The sequence below is a fragment of the Amblyomma americanum genome, chromosome 1 (assembly GCF_052857255.1).
Source record: "Amblyomma americanum isolate KBUSLIRL-KWMA chromosome 1, ASM5285725v1, whole genome shotgun sequence".
NCBI lineage: Eukaryota > Metazoa > Arthropoda > Arachnida > Ixodida > Ixodidae > Amblyomma > Amblyomma americanum.
In genome coordinates this window covers 104,743,033-104,760,077 of record NC_135497.1, presented here as the reverse complement: position 1 = coordinate 104,760,077, position 17,045 = coordinate 104,743,033, and the positions used below count along the sequence as shown (strand labels likewise).

The window sequence follows — 17,045 nt, the reverse complement described above, 5'->3', positions numbered from 1 at the left end:
GCCGTTTACACCGAAAAGAAGAGGAACCTTACTAGCGCTTTTAGGATTAACAGTGTTCCAAAATTTCCTATGGTTGGTTTTTATCAAACTAGGAAGTGTAAAATTAAATTATTTGTGTTTTGCTTCAGAAATTTGTTTTTCAGCTATTTTGGAAATGCTTTTGTAGTTTTCCCAGTCTGTAGCTTACTCTGATCGAACTGTTTTTTTAAATGCTCTTTTTTTTGCCTATTTAGTGCCCTGTTGACATCTGTGGTAAACCAAGGATCATTACTTCGCATGCTTATCATTCGTTATGGCACGCAGGAATCTTCAATTTCTTTGAGTTTGTCACGAAACAACTTCCAATTTTCATTAGTCGTACGGTTATGAATATTGGCCTGAGAGCTATTTGTGAAAGTTTCCAGCAACAGGTTCATTTTTCCAACATCCGCACGAGCGTAGTTGTAGATAAGCTTTTTGGCTTTCATTTTGTCGGCCCGTGGAAGTAGAAGAGAACAGTGCACAACTTTGTGGTCACTTATTTCTTCCAAGACGTGGATGTCTGAGAGCTCAGAATGGGTTGTTAGGATGAGGTCCAGGATATGTTTACCGCGAGTGGGCTCGTGAACAATTTGGGTGAGCTGGTGATATTGAAATAAATGAATAAAGTTAATGTTCTCCTGTCAGTTACTATCGGAGCCAACAGTCAGCGTCGTCCAGTTAATCGCGGGAAAATTAAAGTCACCTGCTGAAAATATATATAGGAGGCAATTCGGGTGCTTTACAAGGATCTGCTCGATAGCGTCATTTAACAGTTCAATGAATTCAGGTTGGCTACTTGGTGGCCTATAACAGGCGCCTATAATGCGAAACATATGACCAAGTTGAGCAGAAACCCATACTATTTCTAAGGGGGAGTCGATAGGAATAAGAGATGCATGGAAGTCTTTGTTAATCGCAATGAGCACTCTCCTCCTCGTCGAGAATCAGTCCTATCTTTCTTTTAAAAAACGTACGATGATGGAAGCGCGATGTCGTGACATGCAACGTCTTCGGTTAGCCACGTTTCCGTACCCACGATGATATCAGCTGTGCAGGTATGTGCAATAGCTTTAAGTGCGTCTACTTTGTTATGTATTCTGCGGAAGTTTGCCAAGACCAAGGAGATTGGTTTGGTTTTGTTATGGTTGGGTTTCTTTGCGGTAGACTGTCAATTCTCGGGAGGCGTGTGCCTGGAAGGAAGTTTTTTCACGCTATCTGTTGCAGAGTCATACCGGTAAACATCATTTTTCATGTGAAGCTTATCAAATCTTACAGAATAACGCTCGTTTTCTCTGATATTCGCTTTGGCGAAGTCGCGCAGCTTTTTCCTTGCATGCAGAACCTTCGGGGAGAAGTCTTCGTCTAGCCAAACTTTCGGTTCCGTGAGATATTTTAATTTATGTGCATCTTGAAATGCTTCGAGCTTAGATTTAAAGTTCAGAAATTTGACTATAATTGGTCGAGCTTGGATCAGAACGTAGCTGGCCAAGGCGATGAGCACGTTCGATGTCACCGCACTGTATCTTAAGATGCTCGCTAAAGGAGTCCTTAACTATTTTTTCTGTTTCGGCATAACCTTCGTGTTCTTCTTCAGCGAGCCCTTTAATAATCAAGTTGTTCCTTCTCGTTCTGTTGTTCATGATTTCGACTACACCTGTAAGTTCATCGTTTGTTTTGCGTATATCTGTCTTGACGTCTTCTACTGAAGAAGACACGGTGTCGAAGTTTTTCTTCATATCAAGTACAGCGGACATACTTTTCTCTATCACAGAAACACGGTCCTGGATGTTGTTTATGTCCTGTTTGATTTCTTCTAGCGTTTCTGCTGTTTCAGCATGGCATTCTTTTAACAGTGCGAACACTTCGTCAATCTTTGGTTCGGGATTTGCCTCGACATCTCCCGCACAAAGCAAAAGTAGACTCAGGCATGCAGAAAGCAGGAATGAAGTGGGTCTCGGGCAAAGTTCACGGACTAGTCCCGCCCCTGGTCTAAATCGATAGTCTTGTTCACAAACAAGTACGTGGCAGGAAGAAAATGAGCCAATGCGAGCGCGATACGTGCACAAATCCACACCCATTGAAACACAGCAGTTGTGGATCAGCGCCCACGGGAATATGCTAAAAAGTGATCAATAAGTAAAAAGGCCTACCTAGAAAGCAAAGTGCACAAGTCACCGATATGCTCCTGTGGCCGCGAATCCCAGAAATGCGAAGCCGGAGGGTGGCTTTATAGGCGTCCCTAGTGAAGAGTCTGCTCCAGGCGGCGCTGTCTCCGTCTATGACGTCACAGGGCGGATCCCGTTCCGCGGTGTCACGCAACGGAGACACCAGTAGACAGGTAAGGCGTTCGATGATACGATGGGATGATGGGACGATGGCGAGAAGCTTGCGCGGCGCCCAGTCTTGGTAAGCACGCGGCAGGATACGAGTACCTAGAAAGCAAAGTGCACAAGTCACCAATATGCTCTTGTGGCCGCGAATCCCAGAAATGCGAAGCCGGAGGGTGGCTTTATAGGCGTCCCTAGTGAAGAGTCTGCTCCAGGCGGCGCTGTCTCCGTCTCAAACGTCACAGGGCGGGTCCCGTTCCGCGGTGTCACGCAACGGAGACACCAGTAGACAGGTGAGGCGTTCGATGATACGATGGGATGATGGGACGATGGCGAGAAGCTTGCGCGGCGCCCAGTCTTGTATGCACGCGGCAGGATACGAGTACCTAGAAAGCAAAGTGCACAAGTCACCGATATGCTCTTGTGGCTGCGAATCCCAGAAATGCGAAGCCGGAGAGTGGCTTTATAGGCGTCCCTAGTGAAGAGTCTGCTCCAGGCGGCGCTGTCTCCATCTATGACGTCACAGGGCGGGTCCCGTTCCGCGGTGTCACGCAACGGAGACACCAGTAGACAGGTAAGGTGTTCGATGATACGATGGGATGATGGGACGAGGGCGAGAAGCTTGCGCGGCGCCCAGTCTTGGTAAGCACGCGGCAGGATACGAGTACCTAGAAAGCAAAGTGCACAAGTCACCGATATGCTCTTGTGGCCGCGAATCCCAGAAATGCGAAGCCGGAGGGTGGCTTTATAGGCGTCCCTAGTGAAGAGTCTGCTCCAGGCGGCGCTGTCTCCGTCTATGACGTCACAGGGCGGGTCCCGTTCCGCGGTGTCACGCAACGGAGACACCAGTAGACAGGTAAGGCGTTCGATGATACGATGGGATGATGGGACGATGGCGAGAAGCTTGCGCGGCGCCCAGTCTTGGTAAGCACGCGGCAGGATACGAGTACCTAGAAAGCAAAGTTCACAAATCACCATTATGCTCTTGTGGCCGCGAATCCCAGAAATGCGAAGCCGGAGGGTGGCTTTATAGGCGTCCCTAGTGAAGAGTCTGCTCCAGGCGGCACTGTCTCCGTCTATGACGTCACAGGGCGGGTCCCGTTCCGCGGTGTCACGCAACGGAGACACCAGTAGACACGTAAGGCGTTCGATGATACGATGGGATGATGGGACGATGGCGAGAAGCTTGCGCGGCGCCCAGTCTTGGTATGCACGCGGCAGGATACGAGTACCTAGAAAGCAAAGTGCACAAGTCACCGATATGATCTTGTGGCGGCGAATCAACAAACATTTTTGAGCTCATGGAGAGGAGAGCTCCGCCCCGCACTTCCCTTAAACCCACCATCTCTGACCTCTCGTTGAGTACACCCAGGGGCCTTTCGTTTTCCGGTTTAGTGTTTTTCAAGATTCAGAGTGAAAAATCTGCCACTATTCTTTTACTTCAAATTCGAGTCTAAATCGGGTTTTTCAGCAAAAACTTCTATAAATGGCATTATTTCGGGCGCCTCCTTCCGAACATACACTTTACGCTTTATTCTTGTTTCTTCTTTTTGCAGGACATAAAATACCCAATTTTTTTTTCTCGTCACTGTATTAATGGCATGTTGCACCATAAAAGTATGTGCCAAATCAGGCTTTTTTTACCTTGCACTTGCTGCACTTATTTAGCCGCGTACACTACCATCATCATATGGTACATTTCTATGTTTTTAGTTGGTAATAGGCATATCTTCCTTTGTACATTGTGAAAAAATTTACTCCTCAACACAGCGGTTATTCTAAACGTGCAATACCTAGAGCAGGACCTGAAGCAATAGCGTAATGAGCACTGGACGCAAAGATGCCAATATGACTTTCGGTCGGCACCTGTGGTCAGGTCCCTATACCTTCCAAGACGCAATTTTCGAACTTCTGAGGTTGACCCATGCAATGAATAATAAATAATCAATGATGAACTAAAATACTGCTTTAGAAGAAGGAGGAGGAAAGGCAGGGAGGTTAACCAGACGAATAGCCGGTTTGCTGCCTGCACGGGGGGAAAGGGGTGAGGGGAGAAAAAAATGATGGAGAAAAGACAGTTGCAGGAAATTAAAGTCACTATGCAAAGTCACAGCGTTCAGTAAAGTCACAGCCTATCGTGCAGGCCAGAAGTGCTCAAAAAGCGGAGCAGTCCCTTGGAGGCCTTCACCGCCGACGACCGCCGTGGCCAGTGTCCGAGAATCTTTGTTTACGTCAGTTGGCGCAGGTCTAGACGCTCCAGTGCACGACAGAGAGACTGTCTTTCGGCGCTCTATGCAGGGCATTCACAAAGAACGTGGGCTATAGCGTCATCACACCCGCAGATGGTACATGCAGGGCTGTCAGCCATACCTATTAAGAAGGAGTAGTGCTTGGTGAAAGCTACATCAAGCCATAGGCGAGACAACAAAATTGCTTCACGTCGTGGTAGACCAGATGGAAGCCGAAGCTTCAGATCTGGTTCCAAGGTTTTTAAACATGAATGCGAGAATTGGCCTGAATTCCGCGCGGCAAGCATGATGTCCCGCGACAGTGGTCTAAGCCCACCCGCTGCGTCGGCTCCTGAGATGGGGATGGACACACAGTCACCCTCATGGTGAGCAGTTCGCGCGGGGCATCGTCCGCGCGGCGGTTGCCTGCGATGCCGCTGTGTCCTGGCAGCCATTGGTAAACAGTATCGTGCCCTTTGTTGATGGCTGTGGGGTAGAGCTCTCGGATTTCCGCGACAAGTTGTTCATGGAACCCATGACGAAGAGCAGATTGTAACTCTTGGAGGGCAGTCTTTGAATCAGTGCAAACAGGCCATTGCTGGGGTGTTTCTTCACTGATATGCTCATTGGCGATACGAATAGCAGTAAGTTCTGCACCAATCGATGAAGTCCGGCGTGATGTTTTCACTTTCTTAACTATGGTCCTTACGGGGATGACTACGGAGCCCGAGGAACTGGATGGGGTCACTGAGCCATCGGTGTGTACGTGCAGTCGGTGTCCTTGTTTCTCGTGCAAATATTCTAGAGTTGTCTGTTTTAGTGCTGTCGTCGATAAACCAGCCTTCTTTTTGATGGCCGGTACGGAAAGAGGCACATGAGGTTGGTGCAGGATCCATAATGGGGAAGACGGTCTGGAGGCTGGTGTAAATTGGGTTGGTATGGATACCAATAATTTTCGCAAACGATGTACTCGGCCGGTTAGCGACACACACACACACACACACACACACACACACACACACACACACACACACACACACACACACACACACACACACACACACACACACACACACACACACACACACACACACACACACACACACACACACACACACACACACACACACACACACACACACACACGCGCGCGCGCACGCACGCACGCACGCACAAGCACACGCACAAGCACACACGCACACGCACGCACACACGCACACGCACACGCACACACACGCACACGCACAGACGCACACGCGCACACGCGCACACGCACACACGCACACACGCACACACGCACACACGCACACGCACACACAGCGCGCTCGCGCTATGCGTGTGTGTCGTGTCCTCGTCGTCTGTGTGTTACTTCTTGGTCCTCGTTTCTCTCTGATACTGTTTTTAATTGCCAGAATGACACATCAACGAACGTCACCAAAAGAGCTGTGTAAGACAAACAATTCCTTCGCGGACTGAAGGTTCGTCATTGCGTGCACCTATCTAGGGCTCAAAGTGAGGAAGGGGGACGCGGAGGGATTGACAGTTCTTGCCGAGAACTCACCCCCAGCCCTCTCGGACTGCAAGTGCACATTAGAAATGGTGCAGAGTATTGTTCCAATGTTCTGCCTAGTTTGGGCCTAAAAAACAGGGGGCGCTAAGTACATGCGTGCTAACAATTAACGTTCCCCTTGCTACACGTGTACACTCTTAGAGCTGAAGGAGTGCTGGGAACGCCTTTCGATGGAGTATCCCGGTTGGCGCCCGCTTACTCTGGCCTTTGCTATGCATGTGTGAGGCTGTTCACTTCAATAATTTTCAAGTGCGCATAAAAAAGTGAGACGCGTGCATATTATAGTCTCAGGGATGTAGAATTTGGAATATCTGACTCGTTCATCTCGGCCGTGATTGGTGTAGTATCGATTTCCCCGAGTACTGTGTTCTACAACCTTTGTCCGTGAAGTTCCTAGACTGAGTCCATTTAGATATATGCGTTTAGCATTGAAATAATTTGTGCAGCACCCCTTCGAAACTGTCTCCCTTGCACTTTATACACAGCTTCCAGCGCTTCTGAGGTCTTGGAAACAGTTGGAAAACGTTTCTTTTGGCAGGGCTATCAGCTCCTTCGTCGTGGCGCCTTGAATAGCCTCCACGGTCCCCATCCAGGGACCTTTTAGGGCTCTCTTCACACGAGGGAACCGGAAAAAAATCGCATGGGGAGTGGTCAGGCGAGCATGGCGGATAGGAAAGTACAGTAATACTGTGCTTGGCGAGAAATTTTGTCACGCTGAGAGCAGTGTGCGGACTTTCGTTATCGTGGAGAAGGTTCCATTGTCCAGATGCCCATAAGTCAAGACGACAACGCCGCAGTGCATCACACATGTGCTGGAGCACGCGGATATAAAACTCCTGATTCACCGTCTGCCCTTGTGGGACGAACTCGTGGTGTCTGACACCTCTTCCATCGAAAAAAACTATCAGCATTGTCTTTGCTTTGATCTTCTGTCGCCGCACCTTTCTCGACGCCGGAAAGCTTGTGGACCGCCATTTGGCGCCCTCGCTTTTTTTAGGATCATATTGTAAACACCATGTTTCGTTTTCAGCAATGATGCTGTCGACGAATGCAGCATCCTTCTATGCCTCGGAGAACAAATCAGCGCTCACTGATGTCCGCGTGTCCTTCTGGTCCTGTGTGAGGGAGTACGGCCAAAGTCGGGCATTCAGCTTTCGTTTCCCCAAGTTCTCACGCAAAATTTGGTGGCGTCGAGAGCATCTGATAGCATGCGGACTGTAATGGCGCGGTCTTGCTGTACGATTTCCCTGATCCGTGCCTCGTTGTTTTCATTTCGTGAGTGTTAATGGCGCCCCTGCTTTATGTCGTCTTCCACCGACGTTCTCCCCGAATCGAACCTCTTGTGCCACTCGAAAACTCGCACCCGCAATAATGTCTCGTTGCCGTAAGCGTCACGAAGGAGCTCATACGTTTGTGTGGCTGTCTTGCCAAGCTTCACACAGAATTTTATGTTTAGACGCTGTTCGAGGTGGACGTCCATCTCTCCACATTCACTCACAGTAGAATGCGCAGACGACTAGTGACAACGTATTTTTCTACATGTAGCGCCACCTAGCGGCTGCCACAGCAACTGACATAAATAACTAAGGTTAGCCCGAAAAGATGGCCCTATACATACGCACCAACATTTGTTTTGGGGAATCATTTCTAGAGAAGAAAATAAATCAGTCTCGGAACTTTACGGACAAAGGTTGTATAAGGCTCTGCCAGGAGTACAAATTGAAACCCCATATTACGACAATTTTTTCTAGTTTCCTTCTGAAAATGTCTGCACAATCGTGTAACAGTATTTTATGCATTTTAAAACAATGCATGCTTAGTCAGGGATCTCGCGATTTGGAATTGATCGATATAGAATATGAGCTTATATTTCAATATGATACTGTAAATGAAGCGAATGAATAAACGAGCAAAGTGAAGTAAATCACGGAAATAGGATTGTTTGCTAACATTTGTAGTGAAATAACGACGTACATGGCCATCCATTCAAGCGCGTCTCTAAGCGTGCTACGATTCTTTCTTCACGCTTTAACCACCCTTCGTTTTGAATTAATTATCTTTTTTCCGGGAGGGGGGCCTTCACTATGAATGAAATAAAGGCTTGCGATAGATCGATGCTTGCTGACACGATTTGTTGGTCGTATATGCTGCTCACGTCCGATCTCTTATATGGCAACTTGAGCTGCGGGCAGTGATTTCTCTACGCACCTCCTGGGAATGTACCCCCCCCCCCCCTTTTATTCCTGAAGGCACACCCTTAATTCGTAACGATTTTTTTTGCACACGACGGGAAATTTGTCATCTTTCTCATAATGAGTGTTAGTCATAAACGTTGATAGTCCTACGCAACCCATCAACGAAACAAACAAAAATAAAAATGACTACCGCTTCTTCTCTACGGGTATTCAGCAACCCCCTCCCCATTCGCCCCTAACCCCCTAATTTCAATTCCTTTTAAAACCCATTGCCGCGGGAACAAGCTAAATGGGCAGGCAAACTCGCCTATATGCTTTGTCACACTAACCGATTAAGCGAATTTGCAAGCAGTCACGAAGCTGTCCAAAGCAGCAAGTGGGAATAGGAGGCTTCCCATTTTTACGCAGCTGGGCTGGCATGTGGCCGCTGCCACAGGTAAAACGGGAGCGCCCCCCCCCCCCCCTCAAAAAAAAAAAGAAACCCTAATACATTGCGTTCGCGCTTCATAGCATGCTAAGTAGAGAGTGATTTTGATTGCCTAAAAGCATTACCTCCCATTACAAATGTGTATTCCCGTTCGATGAACTGCTCCTCGAGGCTGCAGTCACACACAAGGCTGAGTGCAGTACCTACTTCTTAGCCAGATGGTGGACAACTCACGATTTCTAAACAATTTCGGGGACCACGGTACAAAAGCAATGAAAATTTAGGCCTCTTCCTCGCCGGTTTTGAGCTGGCTATAAGCTTCTTTTCATCGTTTTTACATAAAGCACTGAGTCTGTCGCGAACTGCACTGTGCTAGAGCTTACGGAAACAGAAGAAAATAAAGTATCTGCTGCCTCTTACCGCTACCGTTTCATTGCTTTATAGTGAATATCTGCTTCAGCCTCAGTGTCAGTGATAGTGAACACAAAATTAACTTTGTGAGCCAAAGCTGAGGTGAGCGAAAACCCAAATGCAAGCGCGACGAGCAACAGACGAACTGCACCCTAGCGCCGGCCGGAGAACAGCAGCGCCACTTTTGTTGTCATGAGGCGGAGGCGTGCGGAACTACGATCTGTCCCTTGCCGGTCGGCACACCTACTCATCTAGCCACCGTAGTTTTCTCTAGCGCAATGATAGCTGCCATCAAACTTCGGAAGTGGAACACAGCGAACAGTCCCCGATATATGCCACTCGTTTGGCAGCCGCCTCAAGAAGGCGGCAAGAGCGCAAGTGAAAAGACGAGGTGACAGAATGTTGCCACATGAAAACTTAGCATCAAAAAATTGCAGATGGTTTAACTTGGCTTAAACCTGGTGTGTAAGCGAAAGCGAAAGTGCCGACGCCTTTCCGCTGCCTGCAACCGCCGCTTAGACAAACGCCGTTCCCGCTCCTCGTCGTTCTCTGCCGCATGCTTCCTCTCCTCTGCTTCACGTTAACGCTTAAAGGGGCCATGACATGGTCATCCTTCATACTGCAGTTTTCTGCTTCAGTAACTAATGCAAGAGCTAATGATTCAGTTTCCGAAATTAGGCTGCTCTGGACGCGCTCTATATTCCAAAAACTGCGATCGAAATTGAGAACGGGAGACTCCTCCTACCGGCAGCGACCGCCATATTGAATGCTATCGTGACGTCACCAGGGCATACACGGAGCAACGTCGTCTGCTCTCGTTGCTGCAATGTGCGCAGCGAGCTCTCTTGTCGCCTAGTACTTGCGCGGGCGATCGAAGTAGCAGTCGTCCCCCATATATGAGTGACTGGTGCCGCAAAAGCGTGAATAACAGTAACGCAGTTATTCTTCGGTATAGGTATAGGGTCCGGTTACACTAGGCCGATGGGACTGCGATCGGCGGTCGGTTGGCTGGTCGGTATGCAAATGCCATCGCTGACGCACTGGTCTGTCAAGCTAGACCGACGACGACGCCAGCACGACCGACGACCCCGCATCACAGTATAGTGTAAAGAGTGAACTTAGTGGGAACTGGCAGAATGTGGTGGGGGATAAGTTGGTATGACATCCTATAAACTTAAGAATTTTAAAACTTATTGTGCCTGATGCTAGCACGGGGACATAAGCGATGTGCGTGCACCAGCGAAGATGTGCTTTCATTCGGTGCCTGCGCATAGAAAGGATCGGCGAGGCAATTGAGCGACACGGGCAGAAAACGTAGCACGATGGTGCCGCTCGTCGCCGTCGCCTGGGCTTGTGCGGCTGAGCGAAAGCTTCCCGCCCGGGGAATAGACGGCCCGAAAAACTGCGCTTGTGTACCTTATCCTTATCGAAAAAAGCTAAACGAGGGGCTGCATTTCATATCTTCACACTTCCTTACTAATCAGCGGGTAACTCCTGTCAGACGCTTAAATTTCGGCCGGCGGTCCACCGCCGGCCCCTTTCGTGACGAGGCCTAGCGAGTACGCAGAATTCGTGTGTGCGATTTAGGCGAATGCTGAGAGCGAATTCGCAAGTTTTAGCGCCTGCAAATAGCTGTAGAGCGTAGTTTTGGCCACAGTGCTCTCAAAGCGACGGCTGCCTACATCGCAGGGCGCGATATCAATAAGGGGGAAGTGCCGATATGTGACCCGGTCTGCACAGCATGTGCTGAAGGCAGCCGGCAGCAGCCGTCGGCGTCGACGGTGGACAACAAATCTGGTCGTTTTCATTAATTCAAGTAATGTCCGAACGTATTTTAGATAATGTGTTTTAAAATCAAATACTGATGACATAAGAGGAAGCAGTTACAATTAGCGGGAAGCGCCGGTAATACGCGAAGCGTTTCTCAGGCAGGCGATATAGCATCAGCGGCGCTTATTGCAGTGTTATCATAGTGTGTAAATGAGTAAAACTACAATTTGTGAGCAATACTACGTAATATTTAAGATAAGGAGAGCGGAGAGCCCACGCTGCGTTTTATGCCAAGCAAACGAGCAGTACTGTTCGCGCACAGCTATGTTAACAACCCCAGCGCGGGGCTGCAGTTGTGATCGTCGCATTCCTAGGCCACAATGCGCACGCACAGTAAACGCTAAATGATGTACTATTATTTTGAAGCACTCATTTAGACGGCGGTGACTATTCATCGGTGCGGGCAGTGAAAGCATTCGAGTCGCGCAGGGCTTTGCAAGTGGCTTGGTTCCTGCAAAAGGGTTGATGATACTACGTTTTTATGGCGCAAAGGCAACTAAGGCCAAAGAGCGCCAAACACGATCCTGCAAAAGGGTTCTACGAGCCGAAGGGAATGTATATTCGAGTTACAGATGCACACATGCAGCGGGGAAGTCGTCTCATTCGGCACTTTTCTCTGCTCCTTTCGTGCCTCAAGGTTACTAGAGTGCCACCTTGTGATAATTTGAGCTTAATTATCGAGCCGATGAATAGCGGACAAGAAATTGGTAGCCAGCTACTAAACGCCGCGGCTTTCACGGCGCACATCGGCGAAGGCATGCAAGGCACGTGCCGCTTTTCACATACGGAAGCACTTGACTGCTCAAAAGAAACCACACTCATAACATAAAAATAACATGTTTATGAGCGTAAATAATAATGCAGGAGTCCATCGATTTCTGTTTCCTCAACAATCAGAAAAGGGGTGCCATGAGCAAGTCCGCTTTCTTAAGGATCACTCAAGTCGCGTACTAACCTGACGGCTTCCGAAAAGAAAACACTGAAAATGCATTTTATTTCGATAAGCTAAAAAAGGAAAACTTTTCGAGCGACCGCCGTCTGCGGTGTGCATGCAAGCACCTCAACAGCCGCAGCAGACGACGCAGAGCGGGTATGCCCCTTTGATGAAGTGTACTAGAAGAGGGCAGTGGGCTCACTGGCAATGGTTCCCCGTGGCCTCCGCGATCAGCTCCGGCCGTCCCATTCGGCGCGTAGCGCATCGCAGAAGTGTAATTATGCTAACTCCGTAACACGCCGCGAGGTGGCGACCTTAGCCCAAGGCTCAAGCGGCGCTCGCCTGGCCGGCACTGCCTGCGATTTCAGTGGCGACACCAACCCTGTTGGCACGTTTTCACGCAGAAGAACAGTGAACACGAAGTCAATTTCTTTCGACTCCTTCTTGCAGCTACAAAGAAGTCGAGGTACGTTGTTAAACAGTTACGGATTGCTTTTGCATGCAGCTTTAGTGGTCGTCTAAAAGCCGACTGGGGCAACCAAGGCTTTTACCGCGCAACATTTCGTCTAGATTGCATGCCATCGTGCTGAATGTTTTTTTTTGTGTTGCAAAAGTTGGCGCGCTGTATGACAAAACTCAGTTATGCTTTTTGTGCCTTTCACTCGATTTTTAAAGTACTGGGCAGCTACCTCACAGCGAAGCTCTCTCTGGCTCGAACAACATAATTAATTACGATAAGCGCTCGTGCATTGTTTATACGCCACCACGAGAGTCAGAAGTTCTGAGCTCTGCTTTTTTGCTCTTGAAGTGAGAACTTTTTGCTTGGCTTTGTTTTGCTATGTTGCATGTGTTCCCGGTATGTGCGAGTGGTTTCGTGTAGCTAATGTGATCCCGCAATTAAATTATTGGCTGTGTGATGAAAACTGCATTGGTTCTTTGTCATGAGCTTCGCACCACAATCCTATCTACTTCTGTATTTTTCAGATAAATGTACTGCTGCGTACCTTTCTGCCACTCTGGCAGAAAAAAAAAACGTGGAATAAGTTTTCACGAATTTCCCGCGAATGATGATCGCCGCCAAGCATGGCTGAAGGCCATATCAAGAAAAGATTTTGTCCCAAATGACAAGTCTGCTAGCAGTGTCGTCTGCAGCCTTCACTTTTTAGATTCGTATTATACTTTGGGGTCCACAAAGCGGCGGCGCCTGAGACGGGATGCTGTTTCGAGCGTGTTCGCGGGTTACGCAAGCTACATGCAGCCACAACAGCCACAAAAGAGACGTAAGTTGGAGCGACTGACGCAGAATTCTACTCCAAACCAAGAAAGGGCATCAAATTTATCGAGCGGCCCTGATGAAGCTGCTGGTTCAGCCTGTGGTCGCGAAAAAAGCACAGGCCATTCGGCAACTTCTGCCTGCTCGTTTCCTGTAGTGTATGAAGATAGCCTGATTCATGCACCCTTGTTAGGAGATGAAGAAGCAAGTCCTAAAGGTGCAGGATATGAGAAACCAAGTGCACAAGATGCAGTCGGTGAATTACAGCAGTCTAGTGAGGCACTTGATTGCGCAACGCAAACTACCGATGACCTTCTTCCGCGCAAGCAGTCGGATTCAAGGAATATAAACTGAATAAGAGTGCAATTGTTCAGGAAAGCAGATGCTATCGGGAGACTGCAGCGAGAAAACAGCCGCCTAAAAAAGAAGCTCAGTGGTTTTGAAAACCACACTCTCCGCTCGGCGTTGAGAAAGTGCTTTGACAAGGTCGGCACAGCCCAGTTCTGCTTAGAAGACTGCCTAGCGGAACAGATCACCAATGCGTCAAGGCAACGGCCCGTGTGGTCTCCAGACTTTGTCCGGGAATGTGTAGTTTTGTACTACTTGTCCCCTAAGGCATAAAGTTACATACGCAACAGAGGACTGTTGAAATTGCCTTCAAAAACACACTACTTCGCTATGTTGGCAAATCCAACACTGAAAGTGGGATCACACTATTAATGAAAGAACGCCTAAAGCAAGAGGTGGGGCAGCTGAACGAGCAAGCGCGGTTTTCCTCAGTTACTGTGGATGAAATGGCTATAAGCTCCAAATACATCTACGATTGTAAAATGGACTGCTTTTTTGGTCAGCAAACTGTGAGAGAAGACGCTGGGAAAGGATAGAATGTAAACAACATCGTGCTTGCCAACAAGGTGCTGTGTTTCGTTGCAACAGGCCTGTCCGCGTCGTACAAAATTCCTTGCGGCTTTTTCTTCACTAACCGATTAAGTGGCAAGTTCCTGTATCAGCTGACAAAAGAAGTGATCGCTGAAGTTGAAAAGTGTAGCCTCTACGACGTCTGGACCGTCACGGATAACCACAAGATTAATGTCGCAATGATGCGACACCTGGGCAATGGCTCCCTCAAGACAGTGGTCAGTAATCCATGTGATCCAGAAAGAAGCCTTTTTCTTGTCCTTTGACCAGTGTCATATTATAAAAAACGTGCGAAGCCTTCTTCTGGACGGGGAAATGACAGATGGCAGTCAGCCAATAACTGGAGAGTTTGTGGAGCAGCTCTAGGTCCTTAAAAAAAAAAAAACGAGATTGTGAAACCAGTTCGATTCCTGACAGAGAAGCACATCGAGCCAACTAATTTTGAGAAGATGCATGTGGGCAGAGCAGTGCAGCTGTTTTCAGATGAAGTTATCTCGGCTCTTTCATTTTTCAAAGAATACCCCAGCTACCACCCTCAGGCAGAACAGTTCAGGAACGCAGACGCAACAATATTGTTTATGAAGATGATGCAGAAGTGGTTTTCCATCCACAATGTGGCCAACCGAACAGCACCTGTGCATATGAGAAAGCCTGACAAAATGCAGTTTTTTTTCGCTACCGACGAACGCCTACAATGGCTGGAGAAGGAGTTCCCAGACTTCCTCGAAACTCTCTACTATGCCTGTAAAAGGAGCGGGAAAAAGTTTCTTAGTGCTGAAACCTACGAAGCTATCTTGCTGACAAGCAAATCTACGGTACTATGCATTAAGTACCTTCTCTGGAGCGGCTTCTTTTATGTTTTAACAAGGAACTTCTCGAGCGACCCCGTCGAGCTCCTCTTCAGTTCTTTGCGGAAAATGGCTGGCGGCAACGACTGTCTGGATGCAAGAGCCGTGGCGTTAAGCCTGGAGAGGATCTTTCGGACTGGCAGCCTGTGCCCATCGCAAGCTTCAAACGTTGAAAACGGACAGACTGTTTTGAGGTAGGTGCATGTTATTTGAGCTCCGGGACGAGTGCTCATAGTTGTGAACTGCATGGATGTCTCTTGTTTCAAAATAGAAAGCTTATCACATTTCAGGCCCTTGCACAACTAAGATTTCACGATGCGAGCAGCTACTAGTTTTGTAGCCTGTCTGCTGACTGGAATTTTTTACAGTTCAGAACACACGAGCACGCAAATCCTTCTGTGCCGATGGGCAATGTGTTACAAGCAGTTTTTGCTTTTATGTGGCTGCTGCTTAGTAGTGGTGGTAACTGTTTTACATGTATTGCAGTATGCATGGTGCCTCCCTGAATGTGACGTCCTCCGAACTTGATGTTCCGGCTGAAGCAACAGCACTGGCAACCACGCATGATTCGACCGAGACAGCGCAAGTTGCCCCAGCCAGGTATATCTTGCATCAAATGTTTCTCAAGAGCTTACGCTTGGCTGGCTCGCTGGACTACTAGTGCTGTTCTTTTGCAGCCAACAGCGATTTGTCTAATACATATATTTGGCTGATATGAATAGTGTGCATATTTTTGTTTCAGGTTCACGGGAACTGAAGATTTTGTGATGCACATTGACGAGCTCTTCACATCCCTGAAAGCGATGCCTCGTGAGTGCACACTCGTTCACCTACTGCACCCGTGTGAAGTGCCACCAAAAAGGGATCATTTCGCGTTATGTCAAGGCTGCAACAACTGAGTGGTATCAATGGCCAAAATTTGAAAATTTTGAGGGAATGCACGTTGAGTGGCGACATGATAAAAGTCATATTTGGTTTATGCACAAGCTTTGTCTCTACATGCCGTCTAAAATTTGCTCTGCATAACTTTATAGGTTAGTGCCAAAAGCTGTTCTTTTTGTGCTCTCACAAATGGGAATACATTGCAGAATGTCTAGCTCCATATACTAATATGGGTATGTTCTATTTCAGTGCAGCGGCCCCCATCAACCATAGCAAATGCCAGCGTCGCTTATATATCAGGGTTCGTGGCGAGAGCAGTTGAGGAGCGGAGAACATGCAGCTTCTGCCCTCCCCTCCACCAATCGGATGGACCCAGTCCCGTGCTGATGGGGCTTATTCACCTGCAATCAAGGGGTGGGCTGACATTCCCAAAGTCAGAATTTGTCACGGTCCTTGTGACCGTTAAGAAGGCTGTTGACATTGCCCTGCCGCACATAAAAAAGAGCAACGTGCGTCAGCAGCTGGCTGAACTGTTATTGCCTCGACTAGAGCAGTGCCCCCTTTTCGCTTGCCCAGCAAGGGATGACCACGCCGCAAGCACACTATCTGTAGTGTTTGATGAGTTCATGAGGCCACTCTTAGCCAACGTCGGCGCTACTGTGAAAGAAAGGACTGCTTACCGCAAAAAGCTGGCCTGCAAGCCACTACACAGGAAAGTGCGCCGTGTTTAAAATAAACACAATGTAAAAACGGATGCCGAACAATATGGCTCCTATTTTGTCTTTGTAAGTAAAATGTCATTTATCCTCAAATGGTTTTATCTGTCCTCCTGCCAAGCTGTAGCTTCTGCGCTTTAAACAGTATTTTTTGCTTGCCGCGCACGAAAGGAAACAAAAACGAGACTAAATTCGCCTCAGTTCCAACCATACACAACGCAAAAAAAAAACCTTATGCATTGCAGGCTTTCATTTATTTGGGGATACTGCTGGCCTCTTTCGCGGCTGTAGCAGGATTGGGGTATAATATGATACATTTGAACACATCACAAAAGAGCCATCCACAAAAAGGAAGCCCAACATTTGAGTGGGACAATGCATTCAGTGGCATCTGCAAGCGTTGAAAGCTAAATATATTACACGCATGTAAGTACAAATCACATTTGTACCATTTCTAGAGGAAAA

The 17,045-nt window shown here is 48.1% G+C and overlaps 1 protein-coding gene across 1 annotated transcript; it reads left to right on the top strand.

Moving 5' to 3' along the window:
• Window positions 1-12,326: 12,326 nt before the first annotated feature.
• Window positions 12,327-16,595, top strand: LOC144134762 (uncharacterized). The gene is made up of 4 exons (XM_077667592.1): window positions 12,327-12,409; window positions 15,469-15,582; window positions 15,725-15,792; window positions 16,114-16,595. Exons 2-4 carry the CDS (start codon window positions 15,470-15,472, stop codon window positions 16,593-16,595), a joined length of 663 nt encoding a protein of 220 aa, XP_077523718.1. The 5' UTR covers window positions 12,327-12,409; window position 15,469.
• Window positions 16,596-17,045: the final 450 nt, after the last annotated feature.

What these genes read in the sequence shown, in the direction of transcription:
- LOC144134762 (XM_077667592.1), top strand. Translation starts at nt 15,470, where the DNA reads ATGCATGGTGCCTCCCTGAATGTGACGTCCTCCGAACTTGATGTTCCG. An exon ending in GCGCAAGTTGCCCCAGCCAG is followed by an intron (nt 15,583 to 15,724) that starts GTATATCTTGCA and finishes TTTTTGTTTCAG; the next exon opens with GTTCACGGGAACTGAAGATT. An exon ending in ATCCCTGAAAGCGATGCCTC is followed by an intron (nt 15,793 to 16,113) that starts GTGAGTGCACAC and finishes GTTCTATTTCAG; the next exon opens with TGCAGCGGCCCCCATCAACC.